The sequence below is a fragment of the Lissotriton vulgaris genome, chromosome 8 (assembly GCF_964263255.1).
Source record: "Lissotriton vulgaris chromosome 8, aLisVul1.2, whole genome shotgun sequence".
NCBI classification, from domain to species: Eukaryota; Metazoa; Chordata; class Amphibia; order Caudata; family Salamandridae; genus Lissotriton; species Lissotriton vulgaris.
In genome coordinates, this window is record NC_141696.1 from 1,536,460,727 (window position 1) to 1,536,488,339 (window position 27,613).

At 49.0% G+C, this 27,613-nt stretch overlaps 1 protein-coding gene across 1 annotated transcript in view; it reads right to left on the minus strand.

Annotated features, from left to right (window-relative positions):
• Nucleotides 1-27,613, minus strand: part of LOC147700310 (uncharacterized) — a 429,112-nt gene that overhangs the window by 244,742 nt on the left and 156,757 nt on the right. Inside the window, 1 exon segment of the mRNA XM_086936302.1 lies at nucleotides 1,161-1,655. Coding sequence (XP_086792428.1) covers nucleotides 1,161-1,655 — 495 coding nt within the window.

Below are 27,613 nucleotides of genomic sequence, written 5' to 3' on the forward strand. Positions count from 1 at the left end.
TATGGTTCGATAAGTATCGGGCCTGATGTGTAACCGTCAAGGTGAGAGTTGAGGGAAGATTAGCCGCAAGTACGCGGTCTAACCTACTATGGGTGCCATGGGTCGGGGTATAGCAGGTATAGAGTTTCTGAGTGGGATGACAAGTTCGCCACACATCAAGCGCACCCAAGTTGTGCATTACCTCCTGAAGATGCGCCGTCATACGGGGCTTCGTGCCTGACCTAGGGGGATGTCAGTCCAAGTCAGGGTTCAAGACGCAATTGAAGTCTCCAAACCAGAGGAAAGGGGCATCTAGATCCGGAGCAACAAGGTCCTGGAGATGAGAGAAAAAGGTTGGGTCATCTACATTCGGTGCATAGGAGTTCAGAAGTAAGAATTCCCTGCCGTCCAGCCTGATCCGCACCAGCAGATATCTTCCTGCAATATCTGCCTCAACATACTTGACAGTGCAAGGAATTCCTGGCGCCACCCAAATGAGGACTCCTCTGGCATAGGTGGAAAAGGAGGAGTGGAAGAGCTGACCTCTCCACTCCCTAGAGAGTCGCTGGGCGCCTTCTTCATCTAAATGGGTCTCCTGTAGGCATGCTACAGAGGCCCCATGCTTTTTAAGGAAGGAAAGGACCCAGTGTCTCTTGGTGCAAGTACCCAAACCGCGCACATTACAAGTTACGAATTTAAAACCCATGGTCGGTGATTGCGCCCAGCTGGGCCATAGCATACACATTTTGCGATCTGCCACCTCCAGGCCCACGCTCCAGTCAGACCGGGTGGGTCAGCCCAGCCAGTGAGCCACACATAGATCCGATTCATCATACATTTAATGCCAACAACATTTACCGCACGAACCCCACCCCGCTCTTCAAAAACTCCGGAACTTAGAACCCCTTCAAAAACATTCTCCCAACCCCCACCCGTGAGCAAGAGGACAGCAACAACCAAAAACGCTACCCCGCCCTTCCCCTGCCAGTGCCAGGACGTACACAGCCACCCCATACAACCCGCTCAACACACACTCACACACAACCAACCAATCCCACCCACCCTCCCCCCCAGGATCAAGTGGGTCATGTGTGGGGCTAGACGAGTGGCCAATAGTTTAGTAAGGATCTTTGAGTCCGTATTAATCAAGGTGATAGGCCTGAAGGCCGTGGGGTTCGAACCGTCTCCACCCGGCTTCAAGATCATGCAGACTTCCCCCTGGTTCATGGTGGGTGGAAGATCGCCCAATTCCAGGGCTTCATTGTAAACCTGCAGTAAGAGGGGGGCCCGAACTTCACCGAACGAGTGGTAAAATTCAGGTGGTAAACCATCCCCAACTGTGGTCTTGGCTTGTGGCAGGACGGCTAGTGCAGCGCCGATGTCGCCCAGTACCAACTTCGCATCAAGTTTCTTGGTCACCTCTTCCGAGAGGGTCTGGAGATCCAAGTCCCGAAGATAGGACCGATAGGACTCCTCCGTGACCAAGTGGTCAGCTGCGTATACGGTCTGCAGGTGAGATCGGAGGACCTCAAGAACAGCAGACTCCGAATGTACCATATCACCATCCGAGTTTCGCAGGGCGACTATCCTCTCAGGGGCAAAGTCACGCCGAAGGATCCAGGCCAGTAATCGGCCAGATGTGTCGCCCTCGCGGTGAAGACGCTGTCTGTATTGGCCTAGTGTGTATTTATCAAGGCGGGTAAGGATGTCATGTATCGAGACCTGTGCCTCTCTTTCCGCCTCTTGGTCTGAAGCGTCAGGGTCTGGTCGAACCTGGGCGCGCTGAAGCACTACCTCCGCATCTCGCAGCTCAATAGTAACTGTTTCCGGACCCCGTACGAGAGGCCTATACAGGCTCCACGTACCACCGCCTTCAGGGCCTCAGACTTAATGGAGTAGGGTAGATCACCGCTCCCCCAGTTCAGATCTATATAATCCAATAGGGCAGTCGCCACACAGTCCTTACCCACCTGGTCTTGAAGGATGCCCGTCGGCACCCGCCAGGTGCGGGGAGGGGTGGCTTGAGCAGCCCATTGTGCCATGCATGTTACTGGGGTATGGTTCGATAAGTATCGGGCCTGATGTGTAACCGTCAAGGTGAGAGTTGAGGGAAGATTAGCCGCAAGTACGCGGTCTAACCTACTATGGGTGCCATGGGTCGGGGTATAGCAGGTATAGAGTTTCTGAGTGGGATGACAAGTTCACCACACATCAAGCGCACCCAAGTTGTGCATTACCTCCTGAAGATGCGCCGTCATACGGGGCTTCGTGCCTGACCTAGGGGGATGTCAGTCCAAGTCAGGGTTCAAGACGCAATTGAAGTCTCCAAACCAGAGGAAAGGGGCATCTAGATCCGGAGCAACAAGGTCCTGGAGATGAGAGAAAAAGGTTGGGTCATCTACATTCGGTGCATAGGAGTTCAGAAGTAAGAATTCCCTGCCGTCCAGCCTGATCCGCACCAGCAGATATCTTCCTGCAATATCTGCCTCAACATACTTGACAGTGCAAGGAATTCCTGGCGCCACCCAAATGAGGACTCCTCTGGCATAGGTGGAAAAGGAGGAGTGGAAGAGCTGACCTCTCCACTCCCTAGAGAGTCGCTGGGCGCCTTCTTCATCTAAATGGGTCTCCTGTAGGCATGCTACAGAGGCCCCATGCTTTTTAAGGAAGGAAAGGACCCAGTGTCTCTTGGTGCAAGTACCCAAACCGCGCACATTACAAGTTACGAATTTAAAACCCATGGTCGGTGATTGCGCCCAGCCGGGCCATAGCATACACATATTGCGATCTGCCACCTCCAGGCCCACGCTCCAGTCAGACCGGGTGGGCCAGCCCAGCCAGTGAGCCACACATAGATCCGATTCATCATACATTTAATGCCAACAACATTTACCGCACGAACCCCACCCCGCTCTTCAAAAACTCCGGAACTTAGAACCCCTTCAAAAACATTCTCCCAACCCCCACCCGTGAGCAAGAGGACAGCAACAACCAAAAACGCTACCCCGCCCTTCCCCTGCCAGTGCCAGGACGTACACAGCCACCCCATACAACCCGCTCAACACACACTCACACACAACCAACCAATCCCACCCACCCTCCCCCCCAGCTTCCCCGAGGACCCAATGTTCCAGGACAGTCTCCGGGCATGTCTATTGAATACAGTTCTATTCTGAGCGTCGATTCGCCCTAAAGGTGTGGACCTCGCACCTCGTAACTCCGTCCAGCGGGATGCAAGTCCTCCGCTACAGCCAACCATCCAGAGCCCCCAACACCAGATAGTGACAACATTGGTCCAGTAAAGATCTAGGAAGAGGCCCCCCAGTCGGAAGACAGGAAAACATTAACAAAACAGTACCTTAGTTCAGAGCTTACTCGAGCTGTTGTTCAGAAAGGCCCGTCTCCGGGATCACCGGAGCCGTGAAGTCGGCAAAGTTTCCTGCAAGGTATCCGGGACCAGGACCTCACCAGGGGCAGGCGCCCCAGGGGACTCCGGGGTGGCCCCCGTTGAAGATGTTCTCATGCGAAGTGCTCCATCCTCTCCCACAGTTACCAGAGGCTCTGCAGACCCTCGGGATCCGGACCGGCGTCTCCCTCTGCCTCGACAGCGCCGCTGGGGTCGGGTCCCCCAGGTTTCGCGGGGGCCACCGTGCTCACCAGGGGGTAGGTCGTCTCCCCGTATTTCGAGCCACTGCCACACCTCCACCGGGGACTCGAAGAAGTGAGCAAGACCCTGGGAGAGCACCTTGAGTTTGGCCGGGTATAGGAGCATGTATTGGAGTTTCATTTTCCGGAGTTTTTGTTTAACCCCTAAGTAGGACTTCCGTTGCTCCTGTACTTGCTGGGTATAGTCAGGGTAAATGGAAAATCGGCTGTTTTCAATTGTGAGGGACTCCATTACCCTTGCGGCCCTCAGGATACAGTCACGATCGTTATAGTTCAGGATCTTTGCTATTAGGGCTCTAGGAGGCTCGCCCGGGCGCGGGGGGGGACAAGGGCCCTATGCGCCCGTTCAATGACAAAGACACTAGACAATCCGGTTGGGCACAGCTGAGTGCGAATCCAGGTCTCTAAGAAGCGTTCAGCATTTCCCGCCCCCAGGCGTTCCGGTACCCCCAGGACCCTGATGTTACTCCGACGGGCCCTGCCTTCCGCGTCCTCAGCTCTTCTCTCCAATGCACGGGTAGTGGACGTTAGTTGTGCGACTGACTTTTGCAATGAGGCTACTTCAGTTTGTAGCTGGGTAATATTACCCTCTGCATCTGAAACCTTGTCCGCCAATTTACAGAGATCTGTTCGGAGTAGATTAACATCTATGGATACAGTCTCAATCTGCCTCTCCAAGGCTGAATGGGATCCCTGAATAGCCTTCAGGATCTCTGCTCGGGTAGGTTCGGGCGGGCCATCCCCACTATCCTCCGGGCCCGTCTGTCGCGTAATCCTCTGCGAGGGCAGACGAGGAGTAGTATACTGCACTATGGTGTTGGGTTGGGAGGACTTCGAGGACCTATCCTTGCGGGTCGCTATCAGGAGGGGTAGACCGTGTACCCTCCCAATACGATTCAAAGAATTCCCGCCAGGCCCCACCAGCTAGGTATAGAATGCAGTGGTAGTCCAAAGACTGGATTACCAGATGATACGGCAGCGTAGTAGGCGGCTTTAGGCAGCTGCGACCCGAGCGGCGTCCAACCCAGGCAGGGAAGCAGGCGGCGGCAGCCAGTGCGGGCCCGGTGTATCTACACCTATGGAGGTAAGATTTCCGCACCCCCCACGTTGATGAAGAGACCAGCAGTTCACAGTGCACCCACCGGATCAGGCGACGAGATCCCTGGCGATTCGGCCGATATACGCAAACCGGCTCCCCCGCCAACTAAGGCAACCGGAGCAGTTCCTCCCACCGTCAAAGGGCTGCAGATCGACCTCCAAGCCTCCAAAGGCACCCCCCGAGGAGAGCGCACAGTTACCGTGCAATGTAGGCCAGGGTATTCCAGGCGGTATGTTGTTGTAGTTTATGGAGGCAAGCGCCCTTGTACCCGAGCAAGATGGCGTGCAACCGGGGGAGGGGCGCCAAATCGCATACGTCCACCGGGGCGCAGCACCTCGGGCCGCCCTAGGTCTCACAGCCACCGCGGGCCCCCCGCTGAAGGTCCGCCACAGTCTATTGCCAAGGGGAAGAGCGGAGGCCACAAGCCCTCCACACCGGGTCAAGGCGGACCAGCCCAGCCAGGCCGCCCGGCCGGGGCAGAAGCGATCCACAGGTCGCAGTGCTGCTACCGTCCTCCGCTAGTCCCCTAGGGCCCCAGGGATCAGGCAGGCACACATCCGGGGCAAGGCTCCTCGATCGCCTGCTCCAGTTCTGCAGGGCCGGGGGGAGGGTTTGGCGCCGCAATCTCATCGTACGGGGTGGTGGGATTCGCCGAGGCCCCAGGTCAGCCGTCAGTTGCTCCGCTGTGCTCGCCAGCCGCCGTCCCCGATGATTGGAGGCCCGTCGAGGTTGCGAGCAGCCCCGGAACTGTGAAGCTCCTCTTCTGAGCGGGCCACCCGCACCGCCACACTCCCGTGCAGGCCCAGACCACGGCCTCGCGTAGTTCAGGTCGGAGCCCTCCTCTCGTCTACAGGATCTCCGGCGTTGATTGCGGGGATTCCAGAAGTCGCCCCGGCAATGTGAGGGTCTCAATCGTGTCAGGGAAGTTTCCGGCCCATCTGCTCTCGTTTGGAGAGCCTAGCAAGGATCTTTTTAGCAGGATAAACGGGTCCTCGGAGCGGAGCTGGTGAAGCTCACGTCCTGTCGGCCATGCTGCTTGGCCACGCCCCCGCCATTGCCAAGCTTAAGCACGGTAAGGCTCCGGGGCCGGACGGTTATACCTCTCTTTTCTATAAAACATTTTGCACATCTTTGGCCCCACTTCTTACCCGTCTGTTCAACTCGTTTGCGGACCCCGTGTCAGGTGTCAGTAGCGCCAAGAATAATATACCACTAACCTTATGAACAGCCAGCAGGAACGATACCGTGTAGAGTGGTTCCCAATGCCCCCTAAACACTACTCTCACCACAATGTAATCACAACACTATGGGTAGAGAAGTATTCCAGGGAAAAGGGGAGTGGGACAAAATAACAAAGGGATCCTGTTCCGTCACAGGAATTGATTACTGTCTTCTACACACCCTCTGGGAACCCTGTATGTAGAAGAAAACAAGAACAGAATGAGAAGTACCTCAATCACACATTCCACAAGTATACAGAAGAACACTTCTCCTAACACACTTACAGGAATAGTTCCAGGATATATGTCCAGAAGACAAGTAGGTTTGCCATGGAAAAGTACTCAGACCCTCCGGTTCTCCCTGTAGCGCGGGTCAAGAACTCTCCCCTTGATACACTGTTATAGGAAAGTTAACGGGCCCCTAGAGAGGAGAGCGCCTTGATGCGCAGTCTCCGACTCCCTAAGGGTACCTGAATACCTGTAAGGTTGGACGGTTCCTGGATGAGGCCTGCAGGGATGGTCAGAGCGTGCTGTGAGAGGAGAGCGCCTTTATGCGCAGTCTCCGACTCTCATGAGGGACGCTTCACGCTGGAACGACCTCCAACAACAAGAATTTGGACATAAAAGTTCCTTGGTTTCCAGCACGTATAAAAATCCCAAAACGTACAAAAAGAACGAAAATGAAACAGTTCGGTTTGGGTCCTGGAACCGAGACCGAAGCTCCGTCTGCCCAGAGGTGCTTCGGAAATACTGGAGGGAGTTGCAGTCAAACTCCCAAGCTGCGAGGGCAAGTCAGCGTCTTCTGTTCGGCTCCTGTGAACAGAGACGCGGCTCTCTAATCAGTACCGCGGAGATACCGTGAAGTAAAGAAAAAGTGTGTAAGCGCTTGAGAGTCACGGTCGCGCTTCAAGCAGCGCGTTCCCAATCCTGGCAGCTACTGGAATTGGCAAGAACACCGGGTACTCATAGATTCGGCTAAAACAGGTCCTAGGCTCCGTAGGCAGTTTGTCAAGCACCATTACTTCAGTAGGCGGGGCTTAAGTAGGAGTTTACTCTTTCCTGCCGTACTGTGATCTGCCCCTAAGCCTTGTGGGATATGTAGTCCTTCATTCATACGTGACAGGCAAAACCGGGAAAGGTGAGGGATGGTGACCCTATGTGTACCCATAATCGCGACACCCCTGTGCCATTCCACCGGACCTCCTGCAGGCCTCTCTTAGGGTTATTCCCAAACCCGGGAAGGATCCAACGCTATGCGGTTCGTACAGACCAATATCCCTTCTGAATGTAGATCTTAAGCTATATACCGGGATTCTCGCGGCCCGATTGGCACCTCATCTGCCGGGTCTTATAGACCCAGATCAGGCGGGATTCGTACCCGGGCGGCAGACGGTGGATAACACAAAGAGGATAGTTCATCTTATTGAGAAAGCCTCCCGGGTCCCCGGAGAGAGGATGATGTTGGCGGTTGATGCCGAAAAGGCGTTTGAACGAGTGCACTGGCCCTATCTAGAAAAGGTCTTGCGGAAGGTAGGCATAGGGGAGAAATTCCGCTCCATGATTTTCAATTGCTGCAAATTTCCGACGGCAATTGTACGAGTGAACGGTTACAGTTCACGTAGTTTCATGATCGAAGGGGGCACTAGGCAGGGATGTCCGCTCTCGCCCCTGTTATTCGCCCTTTATATGGAGCCATTTGCCCAACGGATTCGTACCAACACGGCAGCCACAGGGGTGCGGCTTGGAGGCTTCACACACACCATAAGCCTCTACGCGGATGACGTTCTTCTGTCGCTGGATAATCCCCGGACCTCACTTCCGGCATGCATGGAAGAGATGGACACCTTTGCCATGGTAGCAGACTTCAAAATGAACATGGGGAAGTCTGTAGCCTTGGACTTGTCACTCGCATTGGCCACTAGATCTTATCTGCAGGGCCTGTTACCGATGCTTTGATCATCGGACCTGGTGCCCTATTTAGGGATCCAACTGGCCCCCACCTTACCGGCCATGGTGGCGGCTAATCACACCGCCTTGAGCATAAAGATCCGAGAGGAACTTGGACGGTGGACACGTAGCACTCTTTCGTAGCTGGGAAGAATAGCTGCAGTCAAAATGACGGTCCTGCCCCAGATTTTGTACCTATTCCGGGCCCTACCACTTCAGCCACCCACGGGGTGGATTCAACAAACGCAAACAGACCTCGCGCGATTCATCTGGCAGGGCAAAAAACCTAGAATGAAGAGGACGCTCTCCGTGCTGGCCCCAGAGGCTGGAGGCCTGGGGATACCGGACCTCCGTAAGTACTTTCAAGCGGCACAGCTGCGCTATTTGGTGGAGTGGAGTAGGTGGGAATCGGACAAACACTGGCTCTTCCAGGACCAGGCGGTGGCGGGCCGGCCCCTGCAGGAGGTGCCATTCCTGCACCGAGCTCACCGTCCCGTGAATTTATATGCTTCCTTTGTCACCAGGGTGCCCCTAAGGGTTTGGGATGCCACCAACATAGTTCATAGTCTTACTACATTCCCGTCGCCACTCACACCATTGGTCTACAACCCGGACTTTACACTGGGGATGGTAAAGGGGGCCTTCGCCCACTGGCGAGAGGCCGGATGCCGAGCACTGTGCCATATATATGACACGGAGGGGGTCATTCCCTTCACACATTTTAGACAGGAGTATTCACTCCCGGAAACTGAAAGGCTCCGATACATGCAGGTTCGCCACTGGGCGCTACATCCACAGGTACGAGAGGCAGCTGACAGACTACTGCTCCCTTATGAGAATTGGCTCTTATCCCGCACGTCGGATGCGAAACTAATTACGGATCTCTATAAACTATTGCAACTGCCCTCTTTGCATTCCTACAATCCTGGGAGGGAGCATTGGGAGAGGGAACTAGGCAGGTCACTGAGCCACGAGGAATGGGAGCAGATATCATACAGGGCAAGGCATTCAGCATACCATATGGGGCTCACTGAAACATTGACCAAGATCTCCACCTACTGGTATAACACCCCTGAACGGATACATGAAATGGACCACAATAAAGATAGCACTTGCTGGAGGGGATGTGGGCAGGTGGGCACACTGACACATATTTTATGGGACTGTCCACTCTTAGAACCCTACTGGAAAGAAGTAATTGATGACATTGACTCACATTTCGACACTGAACTGCCACGCTTCCCAGCATACATAATACTAGGGCTCCCGAACGGATTGAGATATCCCCTTAGATCACGCAGAGGTAGACAGATAGCCATTGCATTGGGCTCCACAGTACAGAATATTCTCTTACACTGGCGCACCACCACGCTTCCCTCTGTCACTGGGTGGCTCCATAGACTATGGCATGTGTTAGGAATGGAGAAAATGTCACTTACAGTGGCAGGAGATATAGAACAATTCGATGAACTTTGGCAAACAATCTGGTCCCTGCTGCTCACTGAGTTCAGGGAAATTACCTGCCCGAGATACCTACGCCTCCTGAGGCTCACGACATCTGAAGATCCGATCTCTTAAATGAACATTGCACTACACCCCTACATTAAAGAATGGTCGAGGGAGGTGGCAAGGGACTGGCCTACGCACTGGACGATGGGGGAGGAAGGGTGGGGGAAAGGGAGTTGGGGAGTTGAGGGGGGAGGGGGAAGGGGGGACTGTTAATTTAATTGCAACGTCAGACGCGGTCGCTCCCACGCTCCCTGGCTCCTGGCGGTATCGTTACTCACCCATTCACCTCAGACTGTCCTTGCTTCTAAATTTGTGCATTTGTTAGACTTCACTGCGCTCATAGCGCTTCTGGTGATTTGTACTTTGTTTCTGGGGATTTGTATTGCTGAACAGTTTGTGCATTTGTCAGACTTCACTGCGCTCATAGCGCTTCTGGTGATTTGTACTTTGTTTCTGGGGATTTGTATTGCTGAACAGTTTGTGCATTTGTCAGACTCCACTGCGCTCATAGCGCTTCTGGTGATTTGTACTTTGTTTCTGGGGATTTGTATTGCTGAACAGTTTGTGCATTTGTCAGACTCCACTGCGCTCATAGCGCTTCTGGTGATTTGTACTTTGTTTCTGGGGATTTGTATTGCTGAACAGTTTGTGCATTTGTCAGACTCCACTGCGCTCATAGCGCTTCTGGTGATTTGTACTTTGTTTCTGGGGATTTGTATTGCTGAACAGTTTGTGCATTTGTCAGATTTCACTGCGCTCATAGCGCTTCTGGTGATTAGCACTTCCGCATAGTTCGTGCCATTGAAACAGCGCTACGAAAACGGCACTGCGCTCTATCTCTGCACAATAACGCCGCTTGTTTAAAAGCACTGTGATTATTATCTCAGTGGCCCCAGCCTCACTCGACTTTTCACTGCCTCCATTTTGTTTGTTGTTGTCTCCCAGAGCCCTTCCTCCTCGCCCCGCCTCCCTGCTGCCCCTCCCACGCCCCTCCCCCTCCACTCTCCATTTATTGACAGATGTCCCCACGCGCAGCCTCCACGCGCTGCGGCCGCGCCGAAGGTGCGCCAAAGGTAAGCCCGTCTACGCCCGTCCGCGCCTGGACCGCGCCCAGCGCCAGACCCCCTGGCCCCCGTACCATCCACCCCACCCGCATTACATACGCCGCCTCCACCCTCTTAGCCCTAAACCCCGGTCGACTCCCCAACTGCGCCCAAGCCGCACCTGGTCACACCCATGGACCCTTCACATGCAACTCCTGCAAGTTTGACACCACCAAGACCAACTCCCCGTCCTCAAACACCAAACAGATTTCTGACACCAACCACCTAAAATGCATCCTGCTCAACACCCGCTCGATCCACAGACACGCCATCGACCTCTGGAATCTACTAGACACCATCTCTCCGGACGTCGCCTTCCTAACAGAAACATGGATGAACGCCTCCTCAGCCCCAGACATCACCATCGCCATCCCAGAAGGCTACAAGATCATCCGAAAAGACCGCACCAAACAAACAGGAGGAGGAATCGCTATCGTCCATAAGAATTCCATCCGCTTCTCAACCAGCTCAGACGCCAACCTCGCTAGCGCCGAGCACCTTCACTTCCAGATCCACACCGACCCCAAAACCACACTCAGAGGCACCCTCCTCTACAGGCCACCAGACATCACTGACTTTATCACCCCTCACGCCCTCCCCTCCGAGGACTACATTCTATTGGGAGACCTCAATTTTCACCTGGAAAAGACCAACAACAGCAACACCACCACCCTTCTGGACAATCTCGCCAACCTCGGACTCAAACAACTTGTTAATACCCCCACCCACAATGCAGGTCACACACTCGACCCTATCTTCTCCTCCAGCAAACATATTTCCTTCAGTCACACCACAGCCCTCCATTGGACGGACCACAGCTGCGTTCACTTTATCTACAAAAAGACCACAACCCACAACCACCCTCAACCTACTCTGCGAAGAAACTGGAACAAAATCACCATCGACCAGATCTCCTCATCGCTTCTTCAAAACCCCCCTGACCACTCTTCGAACCCCAACCAAGTAGCCATTAACCTCACTCAATGGCTAACCAACTGCGCCGACAACCTGGCACCCCTGAAAAAACGTCAAATTAAACTGAGCAACAAAAACGCCCCCTGGTTCAACGATGAGCTTAAGAAATCCAAGAAACTCTGTCGTTCACTTGAGAAGGCCTGGAAAAAAGACCCAAACACCAGCACCAGGGACGCCTTCAAAAACGCCACCCGCATACACCACCAACTGATCCGGGCTGCCAAGAAAACCGCTTTCAAAGACCGACTTGACAACAACGCCCACAATAGCAAGGAATTATTCAAAATCGTCAAAGAATTCACCAACCCCACTGCCAACTCCAACGACATCACTCCCTCTCAAGCCCTCTGTGACTCCCTAGCTTCGTTCTTCCACGACAAAATCGCAGACATCCACAACAGCTTCCACAACCAACCCGGAAACCAACCCACCCAACCTTCTGCTGTACCCTCTCCCCCCTTGAACATCCTTAATGACTGGAACCCTATTTCCACTGAGGACACCATCCGCCTGATGAACTCCATCCACTCAAGATCCCCCACAGACCCATGCCCTCACCACATCTTCAACAAAGCAGATTCCATCATAGCACCACACCTCAGAGACGTCATCAACTGCTCCCTCAACTCCGCCACCTTCCCGGAAAGCTGGAAACACGCCGAACTCAGCGCCCTTCTGAAAAAACCCACAGCAGACCCCACCGAACTCAAAAACTACTGCCCCATCTCGCTCCTTCCATTCCCGGCCAAAGTCATCGAGAAAGCTGTCAACAACCAGCTCGCCGCCTTCCTCGAAACCAACAAATCCCTAGACTTCTCACAGTCCGGCTTCCGAGCCTAACACAGCACTGAGACAGCACTCATCGCAGCAACGGACGACATCCGAACTCTACTGGATAATGGAGACACAGTCGCCCTCATCCTCCTCGACCTCTCCGCAGCCTTCGACACAGTCTGTCATAGCACCCTGCTACAACGCCTCAGAAACATTGGAATCCAAGGAAAAGCACTGGACTGGATCACCTCGTTCCTTGCTGGAAGAACCCAGAGAGTCCGCCTCCCACCATTCAAGTCAGAGGCCACTGAAGTCATTTGCGGCGTGCCACAAGGATCCCCACCCTCTTCAACGTATACATGAGCCCCCTCGCGGCCATCGCACGCCAACACAACCTCAACATCATCTCCTACGCAGATGACACTCAACTGATCCTATCACTCACCAAAGACCCTAACACCGCCAAAACCAACCTGCATGAAGGAATGAATGAAGTAGCCGAGTGGATGAAGCACAGCCGTCTGAAACTGAATTCCGACAAAACAGAAGTCCTTATCTTATGTTCCTCCCCCTCTGCCTGGGACGACTCTTGGTGGCCAGTGTCCCTTGGAAAAGCACCCATCCCAACAGACCACACACGGACTCCTCACTCTCGATGACCAGACAAGTCAACGCCGTTTCATCATCTTGCTTCAACATTCTTCGCATGCTAAAAAAAACATTTCGCTGGATCCCCACCGAAACTAGAAAAACGGTCACCCACGCACTGATTACAAGCCGACTGGACTACGGAAACACCCTATACGCCGGCACCACCGCAAAAATTCAGAAAAAACTCCAACACATCCAGAACGCTTCCGCCAGACTCATACTAGACATCCCGCGTAAGGAACACATTTCTGATCACCTGAAAAACCTCCACTGGCTCCCCATCAATAAGAGGATAACATTCCGCCTCCTAACCCACGCACACAAAGCACTTTACGAACTTGGACCCGAATGCCTAAACACACGACTTTCCTTCTACACCCCCTCCCGCCAGCTACGTTCCTCCAACCAAGCCCTTGCTGCTGTTCCTCGCATCAACAAAACCACCATGGGAGGAAGATCCTTCTCCTACCTTGCGGCTAAAACCTGGAACTCACTCCCCAACCACCTTCGCCTCACTCAGAACCACCTAGCATTCAGAAAGCAACTTAAAACCTGGATATTCGACAAGTAATTCCGCACCCCCCTCAAAGCGCCTTGAAACCCTCTGGGTATGTAGCGCGCTATATTAATCACTTGAATTGAATTGAATTGAATATATATGTCGCTGCGGTCTAGTCCTCAGCTGAGACACCATATGAAGAACTATCGCCAGAAGTGCCAGGACATTTATTTCTTTTGGATGCTTGTCTCCTCTCCTTTTGTGTTGTACCAATAAAATGCTTTAAACCTAAACCCTAAAACACTACCCCCAGCACGACCCTACACTACACAAACACCACAACACTACCCTAAACCACTTCCCTACACTACACAAACACTACCTTAAACCCTAAAACACTACCACAGCACGACCCCCCACCCCTAAAAAATGAACCCAATCCCCCTTACCTCTCTCTCCTCGTGGTGTCTCTCTCCTCGTGGTTCCTTCTTCACGAAGTCTGTTGTCTGTCTCGGAGGGGCGCTGCACATCGTAGTGAGGAAACAGAAAAGCCTCCGTTTCCTCACAACGACGTGGATCGCCCAAATTGTTTTTTTCACAACGCATGTGCATTTACCATACATGCCTTTACAACGTAATTTGTTGTAAAGGCATGCGTGGTAAATGCATACAAGTTGTAAAAAAATGCGGGGTGATGGTATACGGGGTTAATGTCCTCGCGGAGTAATGGTATGCGGGGTCAAAGTCTACTTAAAAAAAGTTTTGTTGTAAATGGTGGATTACCGGCTCTGGGGTTTCTGGGTGCAGAGGTGCTATTCGGCATTGGGTGCCCTGTTGGTTTCAATGGGAAGCAGTCTTGGGAAAAAGGGGCTGCAAGCTGAGATTGGGGGCTCCAGTTGAACCCACAGGGGTGCTCGATCCTTGGGCTGCTCGGGCACATCGGGACACAGTCGGTCCACTTCTCTTTGAGCTGTAGGGCTTGAATGCAGTGGTGTCTTTAGGGGTTAGGTCCATGCTGCTGGAGACACTCGCAGTTGCACAAAGAGGCTGCAGGCGGTGACTGGAAGTCTAGTCTGGGCAAACCAAGTGGGGTTCGACTCTGGAGGGTCTCAGGAGCTCATTGGCACCGTTGCCCACTTTGACTCGGGCTGGAGGGTAAGGGTGCAATGGTGCTTTCCAGTGTCAGGGCTTTTAGCGGTTCAGAGTCTTCACCGTTCTTCTTGGGTACTTGCAGGGAAGTAGTGTCGTCAGTCCACAGGAGATGCTGGTCGGTCCTTGACGGGCTGGTAGTCCTTTCAGGCTTTTGGAGGTAGAGCAGCTGCAGAATGAGTCATCTTTTCTGCAATTGTCAGGCCGGCCAGCAGGGTTGGTGTCAAGTCAGTGGCTGCTCCTCAGTTCTTGCTCTTCGCAACTCTTCAGTGTCCTTCTTCTTCTGAGGTTGACAGAATCTGCATTCCTTGTGCCAGAGGCTCTCCTAAATACTAGATTTGCAGGCATTATTGGGAGTGAAGGGTGGCCCATCTGAATGCTATGTGTAGTGCGTACGGTATAACTGATTTTTTTCTAAATTCTAGAGCGAGAGATAGAGATGAGAGGCATGGAAGAGAACAGGCGTCAAAGAATTTTAAGATAAGTAGATTCTAAATTGTTTTTTTAATACAAGACCTAAGTAGTAATCCTCTGCAAAGTCACCAAGCGTGAGTACTCCTTTTTGTGACCTGCCATACTAGGACCCACACCCCTCCCGGCAACCCATGTGAAGAACCTTGCGATAGTAAGCAACAACCAACTTACCATGATCAGCCAAGTGAATGCAGTCTCTGTCTCCTGCTTCCACACACTCAAGATGCTCAAGAATATCTTGAAATGGCTCCTTACCAACACTCGCAGAACCATCACTCAAGCCCTTATCAACAGTAAGCTGCACTATCTATAGCAATGGCCTCTCTGCTGGAATCTACGCTAAACTGACCAGAAGACTCCATATCAAACAAAACTCTATGATCAGGTTCAACCTCCCACCATGCACTCACATCACCATGCACCTCAAAGAGCTCCCCTGCCAGCCAATCCACAAATGAGCCCTCTTCAAACTTTTCACGCACACGTACAAAGCCTTCAACAATATTGGCCTCACATACCTCAACAACTACACAAACTTCCATAAGCCTACCAGACACCGCGACTCAGCTGGACTTCTACTTGCACACATCCCCTGCATATGCAGAACCAGATCAGACTATAATGCCTTCTCCTATCTCATTCATAAAGCTTAGAATGACCTGCCCGTACATATCAGAGCGACCTCCTCAGTTCTTGAATTTACAAGAAATTAAAGACCTGGTTTTTCATCTAGCCCCAACCCTGGCTCAGCCTATACAGTTCCTGCTTCAGCACCAGAATACCCCCGGGTGAGTTATGCATCATACAAATACGTAATATAACAAGGAGGCTGCTAGATTTCCATAAATGTTGAAGGTGAGAGAGCGCAAAACCGAGTTAGAAATTGTAGGGGTGCACCATATGTACGAGTAGCCAGCACCCACATATATAGAGGACTTACTAATTGTGTTCAAATGTAATGTAGGATTGATAACTAATGTAGTTGCTATTAGAGATACACTGAGAACTAATGTAAAGTGCTTTAAAAGTTAACTATGCTGTTTAACATAGAGATGCCGTTTGCTGTGGAATATTTCACTAATAAGAGTGCGTTTAATAATTCACCATTGTGCCTTTAACCTTGCTTATTAAACTCATAGTTGTAACGTTAAATGCGATTGAATGGCTTAGGTAGAGAATTGTACTTTGCATTAAAGATTGATGTTAAAGGACGTAAATGTATTGCTTATGTTAGCATGTTAGTGCACATAACGTGCAGAGGCACATTTCATGGAAATCGTGTAGGCCTGATTTGAAATGCCTAACAGCATTAAATCGTAGAAATGTTTTTGGAGAAAGCTGCTTCAGCTAAAGTCAATTGCAACATTTGGAATTTGTGAGCCGATTCACATGTGTTCCTTTGCAGGTGCAGGACCAAGTAGATAGTGGAGAGAAGGGCCCATTGTGTATGAGAGTTAGGATGCTAAGCTCAGACGTGGAGGAGTAACCTAGGAATTCAAGGAAGCAACTTGAAGCGAAGAAGAGCCTGGGACCCAAGGACGTTTCAACGGACAGAGGTGGGGAGGTGCCATAATGGAAAATTCTGGAAACCAACACCTTCGAGAGGGGCGTACCTGAAGGCGTGTCGTTCGCATTGTGGGGTTTTGTATTAGGGACAACACCCCGAGGGTGGAGGCAGAGCAGATGGGCTGAGGAGTCAGCAAGAGCGGTTGGTCAGGCAGAGAATTAGCTATGACTGAGTAGACTGAAGATTGAGTTCGAAGGAAGTGAGTGAACTCTCTAGAGAGTCATCACTACTGACACCTTAATTCTGAATGGGACCTTGTTGAGTAGGGATGTCACTTAGGGTAGTGTAGGGACAGACTAACCTGGATTTTATTCCCTTTTCCAAATGCTTACTAAAACTCAGGTTGTAGCAATTCTTGTTAGCCTGATGATTCTTGAATTAATTTTGGTATTGTTTCTGAGTCGTCTAAGATTCTTCCGTAGGATTATGTTTGTATTAGTGCCTGTTTATCTTTTGAACCTTTTGCTGAGATGCTTATACATCCAGTTGTTTTTGGCTTTGTAATAAATCTTTTGAACTTAGTTCCTAGTCAGTGGTTCTTTGGGGGTAAACGAGGAATTGTATGAAATTCACTAACCATTGTTTAACTAGATTTCCTAATTCACTCTATGACAGGTAAAAAGGTCTAGTCGACCTGTGTCCGGGATTCTGGAGAATAGTAAACAGACTCTAGAAGTAAAATCCCGCCCCTTCAGTGGTGTGATTGGGGCCTTGCACAGCTGTGTGGCACTGGACTTGGTTGTAATGTCTGTTAATTGGTGTGTTGCAAGGGACTCTGTCAGATGCTACCAGTCATGCGGAACTTTGCAAGCTGCAGAGCCTCTGATCTCATACATGAGTATCAAAAAGTCTGCTACAGTCAGTGGCTGAAGGAGGGTGACCCAAAGTCCCCCTCTGTAGATGTAACATTTTAAATATATATTATTTTAAAATCGGATCTGGTAGACAGCTAAGGCTGTCTGTAGCTAGACATAAAGATCTGCAAACCTTGTGAAAACAAGACTCCATAGCAGGGTTCTCCAACCTTTCCTGTTGTAAAAAATTGACTTAAATGAAAACCCTATTGAGATCCGAATAAATATTTTCAGGAATGGTGGCCATCCCTCCCAAGATTACCACCAGTGATCACCTTAGTGCATCAGACAGCCCTGTTGGCTCTAATGTCGAAACAGCTTTATCAATTTGTCATGCCTCTGAATGAGTAATACACTACAGCTACAGCTGCAATGCGCAACACCAAAGACTTCTCACCTCCTTTAACGGTCCTGGGAAAACCGCAACGCTCATCCCTAGCCCTCTGCTGTTCCCGCGGTTTTGCCATCCAGCGCGGGACAAAGGACTACAAGTCCCGGCATCCCCTCCTGCGGCGCCTGTCGCCCACACCACCACCAAGCGCCAGGAGGCGCGTGATAAAAGCGGAGTGGGCCTTCTGCTGCTTGGGCTCCACCAAACACAAAGATGCTGTTGCTGACTTCTCACCTCCTTTAACGGTCCAGGGAAGACCGCAACGCTCATCCCTGATAAAAGCGGAGTGGGGCTTCCTCATTGCGGGACACGCATGGGTTGGCGCCGGACGAAGCCCGGGCCAAGGGCGGGCCCGTCGGTGCCCGTCCGAGCCTGTACGAGACTGGGCTGGGCCACCCCCTTTTAGTGAGTACCATCTTATGGACTTCTTCCTTTGTGGGACATTTTAAGAACTTGGGGATTTGCAAACTAATACCTCTACTGTGCTTGCGGTTTGTCCAATTTATAGGGGTCTTTATATTGTCGCAGCACAGAAATCCATAATATAATTGTGCTTCGTAGACCTTGTTGTGCTTAAGAAAGGAAGTAGCCATGGGGAAGACCACCCCCCCGCCCAAGGCCCAACACCAGACAAAAAACCCCCATTCAAACCCCCCTATCTCAGCCGACTACTGCAATCAATAGAATGTTGAAACAGGTTTCCTGCGAAATTGAACGCACAGAGAGGCGTTTGTCTCTTACACCAAGAATGCCTAGTATATCCCAGTTGGTGGAGTTAGATACCCCGAGGCATCCCAACAACAAGCACATTCCACTTCCCCAGATCTACCCCCTGCCCAAGCAATTATAGCCACAATGAGAGGCAGCAAGGTGGATAAGGGAGGGAGGGGGAGGGGGGAAAGGAAAGGTGCCTCCCTGAAGAAGTGCACTGTTAGGAGGGACCTCGCGATGGGCACTCTGTAGGGACTGCGACCACTATCATTCAGGGAGTAGCCATTCGGATGCTTGTGAAAATAATATCTCCGAGTCCCCGGGCTGGGCTCAAGTGTTAAAATTAGAGCTCAAATCTTTTTTGGACCAGCTCCTTAAATCTGAATTGAGAGATGTACTCAAAAGTATTGCCACTCTAAAAACATCTCTAGACGCATGGGGTCTAAAATTGATGCAGCTCTAAATATAACCGACACCCCCAAGTCTACAAATAGGACTATTATCCCCCAAGGAACGCAGGCTTCTTTGCTCCCCAGTGCCCAGTTTGACTCCACTATAAGCCAAATCCCCGATCACCATCAGAATCTGCCCATTTCGACCAACTGCCTTACCCAGGTAAACCATTCCCTGAGTAGCCCTCACCACAGGGCCCATGTACCCTCTGTTAATGATCACAATCCTAGGGCTGTGGCACACAGCACAGTTATAGCTGATGTCCATCAGGCGCCAGAACCAGTGTCAAATCTCGCAAGGAACACTACACTATCTAAGTTAAGCCCGATAAATCCCTCCTTCCCATGCATTGATCTGCCCCAGAATCGACACCTTACGTGGTAATCCTAGCTGCAGTTCCACCTTTGGAGTCTGGTCGGGGTGAAAGATTTCTGAAACTGAAAAATAAATCCATTCACTGGTTAAACAAACGCAGACCACTCCCCTCTCTAGTACATACCGAAATTGTGTTCACCCGTAGGGTTAGTTGGCTTGGGCAGAGACAAAAAGATATTTTAGGGGATTGTGTGTTGATAAATTTCACAGACAAAAGGGAGGTCCAACATATCTTTAAATGGGGACAATCAACAGCGACTGGAGGCATACAAACACTTCCCTAGACAGAGAGGACATGGTGTATAAAAAATGGGAAAAACGTGCCCAGAATATTGCCCCGCCACACTTAGTCCAAGATTGGGGTAATAGGGAGTATTTCAAAATCCCTTTAAACAATCGCTTCAGCACCCTGGATTTGGTTGATTGACTAGCTCCCAGATATGAACATTTGAGCATGGTCCCAAATTTCCCTACTAAATCTTGTTATGTAGAAGATCTAAATCCTGGTAATCAATCTCCAGCAATTCCTTCTAAGATTATTTCTTTGGTTGGAGATCGGAGTGTGCCCAATTTTCTACTAAGCAATTCAGTGCACAGGAATGTCTAGTACACCGAGAGCAGTCACTGACCATTCCCATGAATGCACAGCAGGGTGGGCCCCCTAAACAGAATAATTCCGGCTAAAACCTAGTTATACAGCAGAGTGGGACTTTCATACAGAACACCAAGATCCTATCCTGGAATGTAGCTTGCCTAAGTTCAAAATTGGATCTTCCAGACTGGGGTGCCTATATAGACACCCATGAAATCTGCCTGTTCCAGGAAACCTGCTCAAGGAATCCCCCCACAGAGTGGGGTACGTACCATACTCCACCCCAGCTATACAAGGGCCCAGGGGAAGACCTGGTGGCCTTTGCATTTGGGTTGGTATACACCTGGGCTGTAAAATTAAATGATAGAAACATTGTCCCCTGACATCCAGTGTATACTTCTGACATTTTTTTAATAATATGAAAATAGCTCTTATAAATACCTACTCACGGCCAGTGAAACAGGGGCTGACAGCGCAGGTTTTAGACTGTTTGGCAACTTTTATACATTCACTGCCTGAGACCTCGCACACAATAATTGGGGGGGGGGGGGGGCTTCAATTGTCATTTCGAACCTCTAAATGGCCTCAATACCCCCATTACTAGTGAGGAGTACTCTGTATGGTCAATCCCCGATTGTAACACCTACCCGGTCAGGGGTTGGTCCCCCATAGTTCTACAGATGAATTCCCTTACACATTTGCTAAGGGCATGTAATGGCCGCTTCCCATCCGACAGCCCGGCCACCTCTACCTATACCAAGCTGGGCCAAACATCCATTATTGTTAACATATTGGTAGATGTGGAATTATGGGAAAGAGTGGTGGATTTTGTAGTAAATCCTCACTTTGAAAGCGACCATGATCCTACATATTAAACTGCCGAAACTGGAGCAAAACCAAAGACAACCTACCCTAGAAAGCTCAAACTTGGTAGCAATAGAAGGAGGTAGAAGAGTCCGCTGGGGCACATTTGCTCACTCAACTGATAAAAAGGCTAGTCTCTACGAACAAATTATTCCCCATCTGGAACTCGCTTCTCAAATACAAACAAATGACTCCCGCCCAGGCTGTCTGCAGGAAATAACCAAAAACCGACAGGAAATGTTTACTAAAATCGCAGTGTTTTTTTATAACACAGATTCTAAACACAATTCTGGCGCTAGAAATAACGATTCCTGGTATAATAAATCATGCAGGGACGCTATAAGTGCCTTGCTGACAGCGGTTAAAACTAAGGATATTATTTGTTCTAAAGAAACCAGGGCAGTAAACAAAAAAATTGTAGCGGAGGCTAAGCTCACATGGGAATTAGACAAATGTGACGCAATTTAATCGGCCCTAGAAAATCAAGACTCGAGGGGCTTTTGGAACCTAGTGAGAACTGGGAAGTCCGAAGGCAAATCGGCAATAGAACCGAACCTAGGGGAGGAAGTCTGGAGGATGCACTTTCAAAGACTATACTCAAGTCTGTGGAGGGAGATGTACTAGCTAGGCTCCCCATAGAGTATAATATCCCCTTGGATTCTAATCCTCCCTCTTGCACTGCACAGGAAATTACGTAGCACAGGGTAAAATGCTTCCTGGCAAAGTGCCTGGTCTGGATAAAATACCTGGGGACCTATTTAAGAACTAAGGATTACTGTGGGTTCCCTATCTAAGGAAGCTATTTAATGCCATCTTCCAAGGTAAGGAACTTCCTCCAACATGAGCAGGCGCGGAAATCATCCCTATCTACAAGAAGGGCTCTCCCCTTAACCCTGCTAATTACCGCCCGATAAGTTTAATTGATGTGACGCAAAAGCTATTTGCTCACGTTCTTTTGGGCCGGTTGCAGTCATTAATTGGCGAATATAACATCTTAGCTCCTCTTCAAGCGGGGTTTAGAAGTAAAATCTCAACAATCGGCCAGTTATTCAGACTGCAACTGATCCATTGGAAGACAGTGATCTTGGAGGGTGGCAGCCTTTACCTAACCTTCGTGGATCTTAAATCTGCATTCAATATGGTGCAGCGGGACCAGCTATGGGACGGGACATTCTTCGGGATATGGGTGCCCCAGAGTATTTTTGCCATCTGTTGATACGGTTGCACCAGGATACGTTTGAGAGAATCAGATACGGTAAAAAAAGGGGAATTGACAGCACCCTTTCCAGTGGAGAAGGGGGTGAGACAGGGTTGTGTGCTTGCACCGTCCGTTTTCCCTCTTTTTAAATGGTTTAATCGAAACCCTGCTGGCAATAAAAGATATAGATTCACCAGGGTTAGCTAATTACAAAATACCCGCGCTTATGTTCGCGGATGATACGCTGCTACTCTCTAAGTCACCAATGGGTATGCAGCAGGTTTTAGAGAAGTTTTGCAAATTTTGTAAGAAAAGGGATTTGGAAATAAACCTCCAAAAAACGAAATACATGGTTTTTAATGCAGAAACAACAAACTGCCCACAGCCACAAATGGATGGAAAGCCCCTAGAAAGGGTTTCCACTTTTGATTACTTGGGTCTCACCCTTAATGATAAGATGAACTGGGGAACTCAAGTAAAGAAACCAAATTTGAAACTCACGCAATCCATTGGGGGCATTCTTAAAGTCTATAAAACTGCTCCCAAAGAGCTGTTGGTCCGCCAGCTGAAATCTATAAATTCCAGGCTAGGGGAGCTTCTCACTATGGTGTCGAACTCTGGGGCCTTTGCCACCCAAATGTCCTTGCTACAACAGAGAACTCTTTCTGTAGACGACTTTCGAATCTACCGAAGAGTACTCCTTTAACACCTTTGAGGATGGATCTTGGGATTGGCCCGATAAGTGGCCCGATAAGTGAAATAATTGCCTCCCGCCTGCTTTTATTTTGGTACCGTCTATGGAGCACGCCTGAGCTCTCAAATTATAGGGAGCAGGTTAATTTACCTTGGCTATTCGTTCTAGATGTCATACACTAGGGCTGGCAACCCTGTGGTCTTCTCCTGAAGCTTATTATTAAAGAACATAATCTATCCCAACTCCTTCACAGTACTAATACTTGCTCCCTGACTCACAGGTTTTTGGATGTTAAATCGTACTATAAGTTAGAACCTGAGCTAAACACATCGAACCACTCCTTGCCAAGAAACTATTCCTGCAATTTAGACATGGGGTACTTCCCCTTAGAGCTTTCACAAACAACTGGAAGGGAAGTAATAAGCTGGACTGCCCAGGGTGTAGGTCGACCGAAGAGTCAGATCTTCATGTTCTTCTCTTCTGTCCGGCTTATAGAAGGCCAAGGGCCAAATAGGTGCTCCAGCTGTGTAAAAACCTGGGAAAAAGAGATTATACTGAGGCCTACAGGTTATTAAAATACCTGTCAATTTCTAGATTCTTGCTTGCGATGTGGCACACGCGTAGAGCCATTATTAAGAGCCAGAGCTCCGTAACCAGCTAAGAGTGCCTACTAATTGTGTATGCTGCTGTCTTAAAAAATCTATTTCTTTTCCCATGTGTAAATTTGTAACTGCTACGTAGCCATTTTTAGCTTTTTAAATCGTTTTTATTGGATTTTAACTACTATTTATTGCTATGCTCTTATATATTTTTAATATGTGTATATTTGGCCTGTGTTTGAGTAGAATCCTTGTTTCTCTATATTATGATGTCTTGCCCCTAGTTCCTGTACACATTTTATATTCCCCTATTTCCTGCTATTTTTTGCAGTCCTCCCAAAATTGTATACATAATTATTTCTACATTTGTGTGAAAATGAAGTTTGGTGTTTTATGTATACTTTCTGTTTGTGCTTTTATGGCTTACTGCCGAAATAAAGTTTTTCTGATCTGATCTGAATATTTGTAATATGTCTCCCCAACTCAGCCCGATTTATCATTCAAACATGACCTTTAAAAATAATTTAAATACAATATAATCTTTTCTCCAAATATCAGTTTATGATACATCACATGTACTCTCCCCTTTCTCAATCAAAAAAGCTAGTGACTGCTTATGACAGAATATAAAATTCCCTAGAAGGTGTCAGCCAAGAGAAACATCTACAGCATATGAGGCAAATAAAATGCCTTAGGCTAGAGAACCAACAATTTACTTCCCAAAGAAATAGAGTGGAATGGAACAGAAAAATCCTGCTTATATATTTATTGAATTGTTCTTCAATTAAATTAGTTTAGGTGGCTAGGCAAGGGCCTGCAATACTTTGACCTAAGTGGCCCCTATCTGCTGGATTTGCAACTGTCCATTTTAGTCCACAGTTATGATTTTCACTAACAAAAGACATTTCCCTTTCCCGCAGGGGATTCCCCCTGTGCTGGCTATCTGAATGGCTCTTGCCACTTGTCCATGCCATGCCCTTTGCCACCCACTGGGTCTGGTCTTTACTGTACTCCACACTGCCACCATGCTGTGACCAACTAGAGGTGCACCTTGCATCTTTGATCCCCTTACCCTGTACTTTTGTCTTCTATCACCTTTGGCAGATGCAGGCTGAAGTGGATGAAGGAGTGGTCAGTCAATGTGAGAGGGGTGAGCTTGTCTATCTTGTTGTCGGAAACGTTGTTGAATACAGGTTTGAGAATTTCCCTAGCTATGCGTGTGCTTGGAGTTTTGACATATATTATGAAAATGCGTTTGTGTTAAGGCTCCTGTCGGTATCTAACAGTTTACCCATATTTCTTGGCCATGTGGAGTTAGGCTTATTGAATCTGGAAGACTGCATTCAGCGTGTTCCACTTAAACTGTGGCATTTGGTTTGGTTTAAACATGAAACCTTTTAAAATCAAGAAATTAGTAATGACTGTTTATAACCAGTATTACTTCCATCGCTAAAAAGCTAAAGGGGTTAAAAAGCTAAACACGCTAAAAATCAACATTTTCTGACTGTGCGCTGACGGCGTAGAGAAGGTAGAGAGATCCACCTCTATTCTATTAGTGAACTCGGTTTTTATGGAACCTTACCTTCTTTTTCCAACACTATCACCGATTCTATCTGATAACATTTAGATTTAATCTAGCCCATCTCCTGGTTTCATATCCCAGCAAGTATATCATCAATCAATCAATCAAGGATCTGTAGAGCGCTGCTTATCACCCATATCATGAATCTGACCATGAGCCCTGTCGTTGTGACTCGTGCTTTAAGATTGACTGACGGGAAGCTGCAGTAAACGGTCAGGCAAGGTTCTTTCGGATGCTGATCACGGAGGGATGTGGGTCAAGAGTTAGATCCTTTGCCTCGCCCATCACAAAAAATAGTTGGATTGACTACCTTAAATCTCTATGCCGCAAATGATGTAGAGGTTAATCAATCCATTGCAGAAGGGGATACAAATTCTTATGGCCCCTACCATCTGAAAAAGAGATTGAGTTAGCCATTCGAGTAATGAGAACCTCCACCCCGATGGGGCCAGATGATATTCCAATTTCGGTTAGATGGGGTGGGGAAAGTCTTTTCTAAATGTTTACTGACTCGGATTAGTGAGTGGGCAGAAGAAAACTAAATTATACCTATGGAGTAAATTGGGTTCAGGAGAAAAGAACTATTGATAATATAGCAGCTTTCCAGGAGGTATTTTAGTGAGAGGAGGAGTGACGTATGCGGTCTTTATAGACTTCTCTACATTTGATAAAGTGGATCTATCTTTGCTGTGGAGAAAGCTCTCAAGATTGTGTATGCCAGGTACCCTATTAGATCTAGTCATGTCCGTCCACTCTTCCATCTGGTGCAGAGTACTTGTAGGTGATGATAGGGGTCTCCCCAGGAAATACCTACCCTAAACAGGCTAAAACAAGTGTGCCTCTTAGCACCTCTACTTTTTACTTTATATTTATCAGACCTTCCCGGCCACCTCATTCAGAGCGAGGGTATCGCTTAGATAATTGGTGGAAAATCAATGGCCTACTTAATATACGCGGAGGACCTAATAATTCTGGATCTCACCTGAAAGGGTTAAACAGTCGTCTGCAGGTATTGCAACAGTTTGCAAATGCCCACTACTTAAAGATTAACATTTCTAAAATCAAAATCATGTGTTTTCATAGGAGGAAGAAACCCAAATATGGACATTTTACATGGCTCTTGGGTGCACAAAAGCCAGAATTTGTGAAATAATATACCTTTTTAAGGAAGATAATGTGTTGGACCCTTAGTGAAAAGGTCCATATGGAAAATAACATGAGTAAAGCCCAGCATAAAGCTAAAGCTTTGGACGCTCTTTATACGGCAACCAGGAGAAGACACTTCTCGCATCTTTTAGAGGTCTATCGAGCCAAAATACCTGCCTGTCTGCTCTACAGACTGGAGCAGATTGAAGTAACTAAATAAGGCTTTCTAGGTACGATGGAAGGACGAGTATTCAGAAATGCATCTTCTATTAACTCAGCAACCCCAGTGGCGGCCTTAAGATTGGAAATGATTTCGAAGAGGGCTTTTGCTCACGGTCTGTCTGGGGTGGTAAGCAGGGTTGCCTGTCTAGTGAGGAGTAATGAGGATACATTAAAGTCCGGAATAAACAAAGGCGTTTTGGTTGACGTCAAGGATAAATCAATATTTGTAGAAACATTGCTAATGTTGTTAATATGCTTCAAATAGATCCCAACTTGGTTCTCGCCTTAATAATGCAGCAATTAAAAGCTAGTTTAAAACAAGCTACATTGACCTGAAGCTTCCGCTTGGCTAGGGAGGAATGCCTCATACAAAGGGGCGTTCAAAATATAATAAATTCCCTTTGAGTAAACAAAGCGCAACCTTTTATTACTTGGAATTTGCCGCAAGGGTTGAGACGTTTCTGGATTTTGTTGGGGCAGGGTATGCTCCCACTCAATCCCCTTTTAGCCAAATGGTATGGAATCTTGGCTGAACGTAATCTATTTCAAATATGGTTTCCACAATCTGATAAATTTTTTATTTTTTTTTGTCTAGCACTTTTATTATATCGTCTAAAATGGCTGAGACATATATGTATACAGTTATTTATACTCTCTTCTTCAGGTGCACTACAGTCACTTTATGTACCTCCTAATGAACTGCGTTGTTACAGAATTGTTGTCTTTTGTACGTGTGTTTTAAATCTGTATTTATTTTATTGTGCATATAGTATTTGGGCTTTATGCTGTCTTAGTTTTTAGGTTTTGGCCTGCGTAGGCTGCGCTTGCACAGCCTCGCTGGCGAGATTTTATGTTTTCCAGAGTGGGGCTTGAACCCGCCCCTCTTCTCCATTGGCTGGCTTCCTAAACAAAGGCCAGCCATTGGAGAAGAGGGGCATCTGTCCATTTAAGCCCTGTCTTTTTCGGATTCGGGGGTGTGTTTGTTTAGATTCTTTCTCTCCTCTTCCCATTGGCTGTAATTTTACATTCCAGCCAATGGGAAGAGGAGAGAAAGAAAAACACGCCCCCCAGTCGGAAAATGACGGGCGTTTCTCCGAGCCATTTCTGCTGGACATGGTCCGCTTTCCTGCCGGAGCTCGCTTTGCTGCCATCTACCGAGGGTAAGTATCTGCCCTCTAGTGATGGCCCTTTTGCCTCGCGTGGTCCGCTTTCCTGCCGGAGCTCGCTTTGCTGGCTTTGGGGGCAAGGGAGCTGAATTCATAGAAGAAATGTTGGGGGATTCGGAAGGGGTGGGAGGCATTGGAAATACACTGGGAAACC